Source organism: Orycteropus afer, unplaced genomic scaffold (genome assembly GCF_000298275.1).
Source record: "Orycteropus afer afer isolate SDZICR_OR568_19922 unplaced genomic scaffold, OryAfe1.0 scaffold00021, whole genome shotgun sequence".
NCBI lineage: Eukaryota > Metazoa > Chordata > Mammalia > Tubulidentata > Orycteropodidae > Orycteropus > Orycteropus afer.
Window position 1 is genome coordinate 19753028 of NW_006921608.1, and position 12197 is coordinate 19765224.

The window sequence follows — 12197 nt, forward strand, 5'->3', positions numbered from 1 at the left end:
ATATAATCCAAAATTTGAAACTTTTCAAAAAACCCCCACCTTTTTAAATTTAGGAAACCATCCTGACAATTAAGTCATGGATCAACCACCCTATTTTTTTCATAGAGAGGCAATCAAAGCACAGGTCCTGGGGCCAGAATGACTGGGTCCAATCTTTTTACCATTTATTAAGGTATGAACTTAGTCAAGTTTAACTTCTGTGATTTGGTTTCTTCATCTGTCAAACGGAGATAATCTGATCCTTATAACTTATGGAGTAATTTTAAGTTAATACATATCAGACAGTGTTTCACTGGTATTCGTAAGGTTTTCAATGGCCAATTCTTTGAGAAGTGGATGGGCCCCTTTCTTCTTCCAAGTCTGTCATATTCGGAAGCTCCACTGAAACCTGTGCGCCCTGCTGATATTTGTAATTCTGGTGGCATAGCCTCCAGCCTCACAGCATTTGTTTGTTGAAACATCTCAATGGGTATTCCCTCAATTCCTGAAGCCTTGTTGTCAGTCAAGAACATATAAAGCACTGTGGTGTTTTTTGTTATGATTTCCTGGATTAGTTAATGTAAGTTTCAATATGCTCAGTTAGAGAGAATGGTATAATAAATTCCCATGTACTCAGCACCCAGTTTCAACATTTATCTACATTCTGCCAAATGCATACAGTGCTGTCATTTAGCAAATACAGGTATGTGCCATATAACATCTGTTCTGACAACATCTGACCACTTTACCATCTGTGGTCCCATAAGATTCCCCTCACTCCCAGCAACCAGAAAGGATTTACTGGAGACACTAGCTGGCTGTGAGAGATAGTAGGTGGGCAGGAGACCTTCCCTTTGGAGCCCTAACACAGGCCAGTGTCCCACACTGGCTGACTATCTACTGCTGATTCTGGGTCATCTGGTGCCGGATAAGCTGTGAGCTCTGGCCAAAGGCCTTATTGCAGGCAAAGAGCTTCATACCAATGGGGGTCTCCAAGTGCTGGAAGAAGTGGGAGCAGCTGTGGAGGCCTTGGCACACCTGTGACACTCGTAGGGCTTCTTCCTTACACGGATGTGCTTATGCTCAATAAGCACAGAGCTTCAGATGAAGACCTTGCCACAATGGCTGCAAACATATGGCTTCTTGCCCACACCACAGTGGAACTCTGGCTGACCATACTTACACACTTGTAGGGTTTCCTATCACTGTAAATACATCTGTGCTACATGAAGCCTGAGCTGTAGCTGAAGATCTTGCCCCACTGGCCACACTCATATGCCTTCTCACTGGGTAGATATGGTGGTGTTGGTCGAAGCCAGACCAGCTGTGGAAATGCTTGCCCTACTTGTGGAAGACAAAGGACTTCTCAAAAGTGTGGACACGCTGGTGCTTCAATAGCAGTGGGTTGTGTTTGAAACACTTGCTTCTGCCCACCCAGGCCAAAGCCACTGACCAGTTGGTCAGTTAGAGTGCCGCTGGTCCCTCAGGGCTCTCTGCAGCAGGAGTGCCATGTGCCAGGCACCCTGGCATGCAGGGTCCAAGCCCTGTTGGCTGGCCCGCAGGCTGCTCCAAACTGGTCTCTTGTCCAAGGCTATGCCCGCATCTAGGTCTCCTGGATTAGGCCCTCAGCAGGCTCTTCAGCATCCCTGCATCCTGGCCCACCTCCACCTCAGGAACACCGGGCTGAGGACAGGGCGGAGCCTTCTCGGGCACTGATTCACAATCAGGCCAGGAGGTTTTTCTCCCAATCTCAACTTCCTGGACGTGTTGGGGATCCAGGTCAGATAGCTCCTCCTTTGGCGATAGCTAGGAGAGCACCTCACGGATGGAGGTAGGGTGTTCTGTTGATTACGGAGGTGAAGCGGAGCCTCGCAGTGGTGTTACGTTCCAGTAGGTGCCCACAGTGATGAGATCCTGACAGCGGTAGTGCAGAAGGGGACTCCTAATCATCCATTACCTAGGCCCTCTGTCTTTCCCAAGGCCTCCTGAAGGTGTGCATGGCAGGGACCCCATCCTTGCTGTCTGAGCAGAAATGGAGGTCTCAGGGTAGAAGCCCCTTCAACTCAAAAGGGTTGCAAACCTCCTCTCTGAGCTCAGGTTCCAGCTCCCACCACTGTAACAGGGAAAGGGGCAGGGACATCAGTACCACTGGGTCACCAGGAAACACTCCTTTGCCTCCTCTTTCCAGATGTAAGAGCTGTACCCATGTAGAAGAGGCATGACTGCAGAGAGCGTAGCTGCAGAGAGCAGCAGTCACCTGGGCTCAGATCCACAATTTGCCCTGTGACTCAGACGTTACATGATCTGGACATTGTGGGCACACCGTATTATATAATGTCCAAATCACATAATGTCCTATTTCACAGAATGTATCATGGAGGTTAAGTGACATATATCTGTACTTAAATGCATATCCTTCAAGCTCATTTATTAGCAATATTCTCCCCTAATAGCCAATTCCTACCATAATGTCCATATACCATGAAATCCCAGACACTGATTTGAATATTAAGGAGTTCTGGTGGCTTAGTGGGTAAAACATTTGTCTGCTAACAAGAAATCAGTGGTTCAAACCCATCACCTGCTTCACAGGAAGATGATGAGGCAATCTACTTTTGTAACGATTTATAGCCTTGGAAACCTAATGGCAGCTCTTTGAGTCAGAATCTTGACTGATGGCAGTGGGCTTTTGGAAGCTTTGTCACCGCCAATTTTCAACATATCTACCGTGGAACCATAGGGTAGTGCCTAAGGCATTTTGACTGCTAACCAGAAGGCTGGTGGTTCAAACCTATCAGCCACTCCTGGGAAGGAAGGTTGGGCAATCTACTTCTGTAGTGATAGCCCCTCGGAAACCCAAGGAGGGGGTCACTGTGAGTCGGGTCTGACTCGATGGCACATAACAACCACCACCACCACAGAACCCTGTGATTCAAGTAAGCTACTGACAACTCTAAATACATTTTTCTCAAACCATTATCAAACACTGCAGAACTCTGGGAATTTTTTCTAAACTAAAAGCCATGAATTTTGAAGCCTTCGAGTTTACCTAAAGAAATAAATGCCAGAAGAAAAATATACGATCAAGTTGTGTAAACAGGTTGCCATTAACACTAGTTCAATAGCTGTAAAGATTTTCACCCAGGCTGTATAATGCAGAAATTCAAATGTTCTCTGTATTTAAGTGAAAGGCACCTTAGTAAAATTTGGCAACAGGTGTCAAAAGCCTTCTACATTCTTCCACATTCTTTGAGTCTGCTTTTCTACTTTTAGAGATTTATCCTAATCAACGGCACCTACTCAGGTCCAAAAATACTACCACCCAAGACTGAAAAATCAGAAGCTCTGAGTTACCAACAGGGGTGACTAAAAACATTAAATTACATATGATGCTATGTAGGAATTAACATTTAAGAAAACTGAGTATAAGAAAGATGCTTATACTGTATTGTGAGAGAAAAGGAAATTATAACTGTGTTTAAACAGAGTAATAGAAAATTTATGTATAGAAAAATATGCCAAAATAAACCACAGTTAACATTTTCGATGCATCTATTCTTTTTAGATTTTAAAGTTATGAATCACTAAAGAATTGAGAAGACCATATCCGTTTCCACTTCTGTCTGACCACATTACCGTAAACACCAATATCCAAAAAGATGGGGAAATTTAGAGAAAAACTAGAAGCCAATATTCAATAAATCCAGGTATTGTGGTGTGACTATGTGAAAAGTTTTCACACAAAGTTTTCAGACAATTTAATCTCCAGAACTACCTTTTATACACTACTTTATATAACATTTTTTTTTTTTTTAAATTGTGATTTGGGTCAAAGTTTACAGAGCAAATTCACTTTCCATACAGCAGTTCACATACACTGTCTTATGAAATTGACTATAATTTACCATAATGCAACAGCTCCCCTCCCACTTCTTCCTTATAGTTACCTCTTCCCTGTGTTCTTCCCTCCTTGCACTCCTGTCCCCTGAGCTATGTCCCTGTGCATTTTATATAACATTTTTACCTTTGGGTATATAGTACTGTTTAAAATGACTATTTAACTAAATAAAGTAGGTTGGCTCAAGCCTTAAGGCAAGTATCAGACATTATTATACTCACTGATACTGGGAAATAACAATCACTTGTCTCCCCTTGATGCATATGTACAACTTTAGATTCATATTACTATATCCACTTGACATATAAAAGGCACTCACCGCCAGCAATTTTAAGAAAATCTTCACCTGTTGCTTTGTAAACCTAAGAAAAGAAGGGGAAATTAAATATACATGTTCTGAGCCTTCTGTCATATGCTAATACTCATTCATGGTGTCAACAATTTCAGACTGTGATGACATACCTCAATGTACCGAGTCCCCATGTGGTGTTTGTGCCTCTGTAGTGCTAGGTCTCTGTGTTCTTCACTTACAAACCTAACCAGAGCTTCTCCGTTCCTTCGACCCTGAGCATTCAGGCAAAGCGCAGCACCTCCCCTTTGAAGATAATAAAACAGATGGCAGGTAGAAAAGAAAATAAGGTGGAGGAAAAGATGTTAGAAAACCCCGTATTCCTTTAGGACTATTAAGTAAAACTGAAATTAAAGAAAACCAACTTGGCAATATTGAGTCCTTTGAAGAATCTTGCAATATCTTGATCTGAAGACTGCCATGGTAAACCTCGTGCTCTGACTACCGTGTTATCATCAATAAGTTCCATCTTGCTGCTGTAAATCAAGCAAAACTTCAATTCGTGTGACTAATGCTAGCATGTCTGACATGTTACCCCCTTCAAGGCAATTTGCCTAGTTACATGCCCAAGTATGACGTATTCAGGATTTAGCAGATTGAAATAGTGACAGACTAACTTCATAACCTCACAAACTCTACAGGCAAATGTGGAAGTTGTTATGTTGGTAGTATCTTGGTATGTATGTTTTCACCATAATAAAAGTAAATAAACTGAAATAAAAATTCTATAGGCATGGTTCAAAGTTATCTTTAGCTGGTTCCATATTATCACTAGGTGGTTTACTGTAGAAAGAACCTGCCTATGCAGGTGTAGCACAGCTAGCTCATTTCAGAAACCATCAGCTGACTAGTTGCTTGCTTGCCATAACCTTGAAGTCTCCCAGGACCAATTTATGGGAAGAAAAGTTCTCCCAATACTTAAAAGTTCCTAGACTCAAGAAAAACAGATTTAAATTTATTCTCAGATCTAGCCAGTACATGAATGGGGTTTAAATCCAGTTTCTAGACAAAATTTGGGAATAGCATATAGCTAGTAATTAACCCACATTAGGAATGTGTGCATGTGATCAGTGATCTATCATCAAAGTATCTCCCTATCAAGGTTAGGGAGTAAACAAAAAAGTCATTACGGAGTGTTTATGGAAATGCTTGGGTGTCCCCACACCTCGATGAGTCATTTGCAAATCACCTATTATATATTTTGACAGCTTTGGATGTTCTGTTCCTCTCATGTTCATACTTTGCAGTACTCCTAGGACCTTTTTCTAATGACTCACTTTCTCCATAATGAAATAGGCCTCAAAGTGTTTCTATAGGTGAAACTGTCAGAAGTTTCTGTTCACTTCAGGCACCCAGACAATCTCACACACAATTCACTACTGTGATTACAGAGATGTACAAACAGAGATACCACGACTTCATACTCCTCCCAGTTATTTCCTTTGCCTTAAAGCAAAGGTGATAGAACATGCTTAAAATTATCTCAGTAAAAATCTTGCAAATTCTTTAAAAGCCTAAGATTTTTCCCTCCCCTGGAAGTGTTCCAGTGAAAGGCCTGGTAATTCAAAGAGACTAAAGAACCACATACACAAGTACATATACTTTAAACATCAGGAAAAAAGTAAATTAAGGTCATAGCATGAGTGAAGATACAAATATTTCTTAAAATTTTAATTCCAACATCCAAGCTTGCTAAAACTAATACAAGCTTCTTTTATAGTAAGAAATTATCGATACAGGATGAACGTGGCATCACTTGCTTTTGTAATAAAATAAAAAATCTAGAACCATTCCTATAAAAAGATCAAATGTATTCTTTTTTAAGTTAATAAATTTCATTGAGTCAAATGGCAGCCACTGAAGAGGACAGTATAATTATCTCAATCCACATAAAAGAAACAAATTGACTGAGTTCCTAAAAGTAAAATATATTTAATATTCACACTACATTTTAGAGACACACAAAACCTTCTGTTGTTTGTTTCTTAACTTTTTACTGTGATCTGAGTGAAAGTTTAGAGAAAATTGGTTTTTCTTCAATACTTCACATTGTTTCATGACATTGACTGTAGTCCCCACAATGTAACAGCACTTGTCTCATTTCCTTCCTGTGCCTACCATTTCCATTTGTCCTTCTTCCCTACCCCTCCTTCCCTCTGAGCTTTATCATTGGGCAAATGCTGCCGCTTTGAACTCATGGTTTGATTGTTCTAAGAAATGTATTCTTCACAGCCTACTTTGCTACTTAAAATTATTGTAGGGGTCAAGCATCAAAATGTATACAAAATGTTTAGAAGCATGCCCTCACTAACTCAGCTGAAGGGAGTGAGAAACATCACTAGTCATTAGAGAGGAAACAAGATAGTATGAGACTCAAAGGGCACCAGATGGGAGTCAGATAATCTTAGTTTCTAGTCTGTGTTTTTCACTTGTGATGGCTTTGGACTGTCCAGGTGCTTATGCACCTTCCAGTTAGATTATACTTGCTTCATTGGAACTGTGAATTAATAAGGAGAGAAAATTTCCCCATATTTAATATGTGCATTTGAAACCACTTTCTTTCTCTCTAATATCAAATGAATTAAGAAAATGCTAAAATATAAGGGGAGTTAAACATCGTAATACAAATAAAAATAAGGCAAAAGGTTTAAATGGAACCGTATTCAAGTACTTACCAAGTGCCACTTTCAAATTTGTAATTTACTCTCTCTGGATCTGAAAACCTGTGATCTAAAAATCAGAACATATAGGTCATCAATTTTAGCTACCAGGAAGACAAATCTGTAGAAGAAATTCAAAAGCATAGGTGAGGGCAAGATGGTGGGATGAAATTTCAGGCCCCCGTTGCTACAGTAGCAATACTTACTATAAGGCTCTGAAATCATTGCTAAAATTATATTCCCCATATCTTCAACTTGAGAGGCTCCATATCGAGAGACTGAACTATTTTTCTCAAAATTCAAACCTGTGAGATTAGTTAAGGAAACATTTTGGGGAGGTAAAAGGAGGTTGCTTCTAACACCAAATGAAACTTATACGGAGTCAAGTGAAACGCTGTAGACAGGCAATGCTCTAGAAATCTAAGCACTACTGCTTCCCATCCACCTGGATGTCACACAGACTTCTTAAAGTCTCTGATTGTCCTCTTGGGTAAAAGGGCAAAACCAAGCCTGTCTTGAGTATTACCAGTGATAAAATTTGTTTATTGATGGTAATAAACGCATGAAGCAGAAGTCCCTGGGTGGGGCTAGTTGTTAAGCACTTAACTACTAGCCAAAAAGTCAGACAGTCTGAACCCACTCGCAGGCACCTCAGAAGACAGGCCTGGTGATCTGCTTCCAAAGGGTCATGGCCTTGGAAACCCTATGGAGTTCTACTCTGCACACAGGAGTTGCCATGAGTTGAAATTGACTCAATGGCAACTAACCACAGCCACAATAATAAACTTATGAATATTGAACTATGTATCTTTACACCCACACTAAGTAATGACAATGCTTACTTAAAGGTATGGTTTCAGCAGTCAAGATCATGAGGTACTGAACAACTTTTTTCGGTATATTATTAAAATAGACACTTCGGATTACTAATGACAATATTCCCATGACTCACTTTTACTCACTTCTCGATAGAAGTAGAGCCCCTCAGGATATCCCATCTTCAACAGCAGCATATACCTGCCCTTTGACAGTAAATTTTTAAGAACAATTCAAACATTCCAAGCCAAAATTGGCCAGTGTGGTCTGTGATTTGAGTAAGCCAGGAAACGGCTTGAAGAAATGGATAGCTCAAATGGGCTTTGAAGGTACAAGAGAGATTCTATTATTTTCCTAATTAGCATTCTCTCTAAAGTCTCGCCTTCAAAATAGTTGCCTTAGGAAGCTAACATAGTCATTGGGATGTTTAATTGATTTTCAAGTTTCAATACTGCTATGGTTTTAACTCTTTCTCCTAAAAATGTGTGTTATAAATCCCAACCTCTATGCCTGTAGAAGCCTAAGGTTATGATCTCAGATCTGAATTTGGTCTTCTAGCCTCCTGAACTGTGAGAAAATGTACTTGCTAAAGCCATTCACTTCTAGAATTTGTTATAGTAGCAGTAAATAACTAAGACCCATACCACAGTCACATTTTGTATTATGTAAGCACAAATTTTGAAATATAGTACACTCCATATCAGAGACAACATGATGGTATTATGCCTTTTCAATCAAGTTTAAACTGAGAACAGCCATCTGGGTGGTGGTTGCTAGCATGTTAGCCTATTTTATATGGTTTCCCGAGTGTATTTTACAATAAAGTTAAAAAATTAAGATACATATGAAGAGAAAGTCCACACCTGCAAACTAAAACAATTCAAAGAGGTCTCACTACCACCAAGAATGACGCCAATTACTGAAGAGTTAATTCAATTCCATAAGCAATTCAAAATCTTTTTCCATTTCATATGCCAACTTCCTCCTTCCTTTCTCCAGTAAAAAAGATAATGCTTTTCCATCATGCTAACCCGATTCATTTTGTGTTGTTCCTTAACCACTTCATTCCTCTGCAGTTAAACATACTACATGTGGAAATGCAGTTATATGCTCCTTGGCAAACTATCCCCTGAACTTTGGCTTATGTATAAAGACAAAGTTGTGATAATACTTGCTTACAGGGGATGGGATGGGGGGGTGTTTTTTTTTTTTAAATTTTATTGTGATTTGGGTAAAAGGTTAGAGTAAATTTGCTTTCCATACAGCTCACATACACTATCTCATGACATTGATTGCAATTTCCCACAATCAACAGCTCCCCTTCCACTTCCTCCCCATAGTTACCTCTTCCCTGTCTCCTTCTCTCCCCTGCACTCCTGCCCCCCAAACTGTCTCCCTGTGCACACACAGCCTTTCTATTCTCCCATGATTGATCTCACCAAGGAGTGTATCTACCTAATGTAAATGTTCAGCTCATATGCCTGTCTTTTGTTTGGCTGGAAACCACAGGTGTGGGTTCAATTCCAGACCTGAAGAGCAGCAGTGGTTCCATCAGGCTCTATCAGACTAGCAAAACTGGTCCTTTTTAAAAAAAAAAAAAAAAAGATTTTGAGTTTTGTTCCACATTGTTCTCTCACTCTATTCACAATCTACAGAGAATCCCCCTCCGAGTAGCTGACAGTGGTAGACAGGCAACATCTAGTTCTTCTGGTCTCATAGTTGTGTAGGTTGAGGACTGCACGGTGTAGTCCCTTGGACTAATTGGTTTTCTTCATTCTTCTTTGCTCTGGACAAGGAGAGACCCATCATTGCATCTAGATGGCCACTTGCAAGCTTTTAAAATTCCAGTTGCTACGCATCAACATAGGATGTAAAACAATGTTTTGTGTAGCACGTTATGCTAATTGAGCTTGACGTCCCCTGCGACTATGGTCCTGAGCCCATAGGTCCAACTCTTCACTCCCTCTGGGTAGCAGGCTGTGGCCAAGAAGTGACTACAACCTTGTACCTTGTCAGCTCTACCATATACCTGGGAATTCTTACAGAACAAAGCAATATACTTGTAGAAACATTGTCTGGCAACCCTATACATGGTCCTGGGCACACTCCACCAAGTTGTGTTCTGTATATGTGTGTGCGAAGACTAAATGAGATAAGATAAGGCCAGAATAAAAAGAGGCATTTAATTCTTCCTAGAATCCGAATGACCACTTCCATAACCCACAAGGATCAGACTTACATAAGGGCCTCTTTTATGACTAAAAAATTGAACTTACCAGATATCTACTTGTATTCATTTATACAATCATCATCAAGCTAAAATGTAGGTATTTCTGCTTCTCCTCCATCATCCAATGATGAAATAAGTATGCTGCCTGCTGAGAGATCAGAAAATCAATCCCAAATGTTCCAGCAAAAAGACCAATGACCACAAACTGGGGTCATTAAAATGAGCCCAAGGAAAGCTGCACTAGAATTCTAAAACAAAACCAAACTCACTGTCATCAAGTCAATTCTAACCATAGCGACTCCTTTGGGTTTCCAAGGCAGTAAATCTTTACAGAAGTAGATTGCCCAGTCTTTCGTCCATGGAGTGGCTGGTGGTTTTGAACTGCCAACCTTCTGGTTAACAGTCAAATGCCTTAGGTATTATGCCACCAGAACTCCTTGGCCTCACTAGAAAGCATTTCTTAATCCAGTGACATTTTCAAGGTGGGAGCTCTGGTAGCATAGTGCTTAAGGCACTTGACTGCTAACCAGAAGGCTGACGGTTCAAACCCACCAGCCACTCCTCAGAAGGAAGATGGGGCAATCTACTTCCGCAGTGATACTGCCTCAGAAACCCAAGGAGGGGTCGCGATGAGTCGGGTCCAACTCAACGGCACTCAACAACAACAACATGATTATAGGACAGAAAAATGGGTATTTATTCCTGTGAAAAGCAGCATCAAAAGATGAAGGAGCTCTGGGGAAGACTTAACTGTCCCAAGTTTTATGGAGGTGAGAGTCAAGAGGACTTTAAGGATCTTCACAAGACTGTGTTTTAAGAAAGACAAGGCATATCATGCAAACTCTGCAACCAAACGATAACCTGGAACTCTGCAGCTCTAATGATATTTTCAATCTTGCAGAGGGCCTACAATGGAGCACAAAAGTACATAAGGAATGAAGACCAACCCCATTGTATAGCCCTGGGTTTCTCAGAAAATTCTTTGTTGTGGCAGAGGTTTCCTGTGCATTATAGGATATTTAGTAGCATACCTGGTTTCACCCCACCCCCAAAACTGTGACAACTAAAAATGTCTCCAGACATTACCAAATATCCATAACGAGGCAAAATCACTTCCAGTTGAAAGCTATAAATTAATAAACCAAAAAACCAAACTCAATGCCATTGAGTTGATTCCGACTCATAGTGACTCTCTCACTGAGTTTCTGAGGTCATAAATCTTTATGCAAGTAAGCTGTCCCATCTTCCTTCCACGGAGTGGCCGGTGGGTTTGAACCTCTGACCTGGTTAGCTGCCAAATGCCTTATCCACTATGCCATGAGGGCTCCAACATCTCTAACTCCAACTTTACCCCTTACTGTCTTGTTGATCACTCATAAACAGCTGTTACTAGTCAGGGAGTCTTACTAGACAGAGATTTTGAAGGAAATTGGCCAAGAAAACACTAAGTACCAAGCTGATGCTGTGTCAAAATAAAGAGACATGTAACCCCTTATTGACATATATACATGGTAGGGAAGGGGAGAAAAGTGCTCACTTAGAACAGGGGTTGATGCTTAGCCTGTTTTTGTGTGCCCCAAAACGAAGAATGGATTTTTTACATTTGTGAATTAAAGTAAAGAAAAAAAATAGAATATGTACAGAGACTGTACGTGGCCTTGTTGACCTAAAATACTTAGTACCTGGCCCTTGCCAGAAAAAATTTGCTGACCTCTGACCTAGAGAAGTAAAGATGGCCAAATACAGAAAATGCCACAAGAAAGCTTCTCACACCATAGCTTTCTATCTCCAGATAGAAGATGTGGGAAGAACTGAGCTTTGGAGGGCTAGGAATAGAGGAAGCACATTCCATTCAAGTTACTTTCCTGTCTTTTGTATATGACAGGAGTTATGATGCTTTCCAACCTTTGCTCAGGCAACTCCCTTATAAAGAATTCTTATCTTTCTGATCCTCTAAACCAAATCAGATTGTGAGTAATGCCCACCCAGCACCAAAACAAAAAAACCCAAACCAAACCCACTGCCATTGAGTTGATTCTGACTCATGGTGACCCCGCTGGGTTTCTGAGGCGCTAAGTTTTTATGAAAGTAGATTGCCCGGTCTTCCTTCCGTCAAGTGGCTGGTAGGTTAGCCTTCTGGTTAGCAGTCAAATGCCTTTGGCATTGTGCCACCAGAGTTCCTTATATTCCCAATCCTCTAAACCAAATCAGATCATGAGTAAAGCCTACCTAGCACCAAAGCCTTCCCTTACTTTTCTAGGTCCT

General features: G+C 40.7%; 1 protein-coding gene across 1 annotated transcript in view; it reads right to left on the bottom strand.

The window, feature by feature from the left end:
• ESRP1 (epithelial splicing regulatory protein 1) overlaps window positions 1-12197 on the bottom strand; it is a 54421-nt gene that overhangs the window by 26891 nt on the left and 15333 nt on the right. Inside the window, exons 5-9 of the mRNA XM_007934864.2 lie at window positions 7093-7191; window positions 6902-6956; window positions 4592-4702; window positions 4340-4472; window positions 4197-4239 (exon numbers count right to left, since the gene is read on the bottom strand). Of these exons, the coding sequence (XP_007933055.1) occupies window positions 4197-4239; window positions 4340-4472; window positions 4592-4702; window positions 6902-6956; window positions 7093-7191 (441 nt within the window). The remainder of the gene's footprint in view (window positions 1-4196; window positions 4240-4339; window positions 4473-4591; window positions 4703-6901; window positions 6957-7092; window positions 7192-12197) is intronic.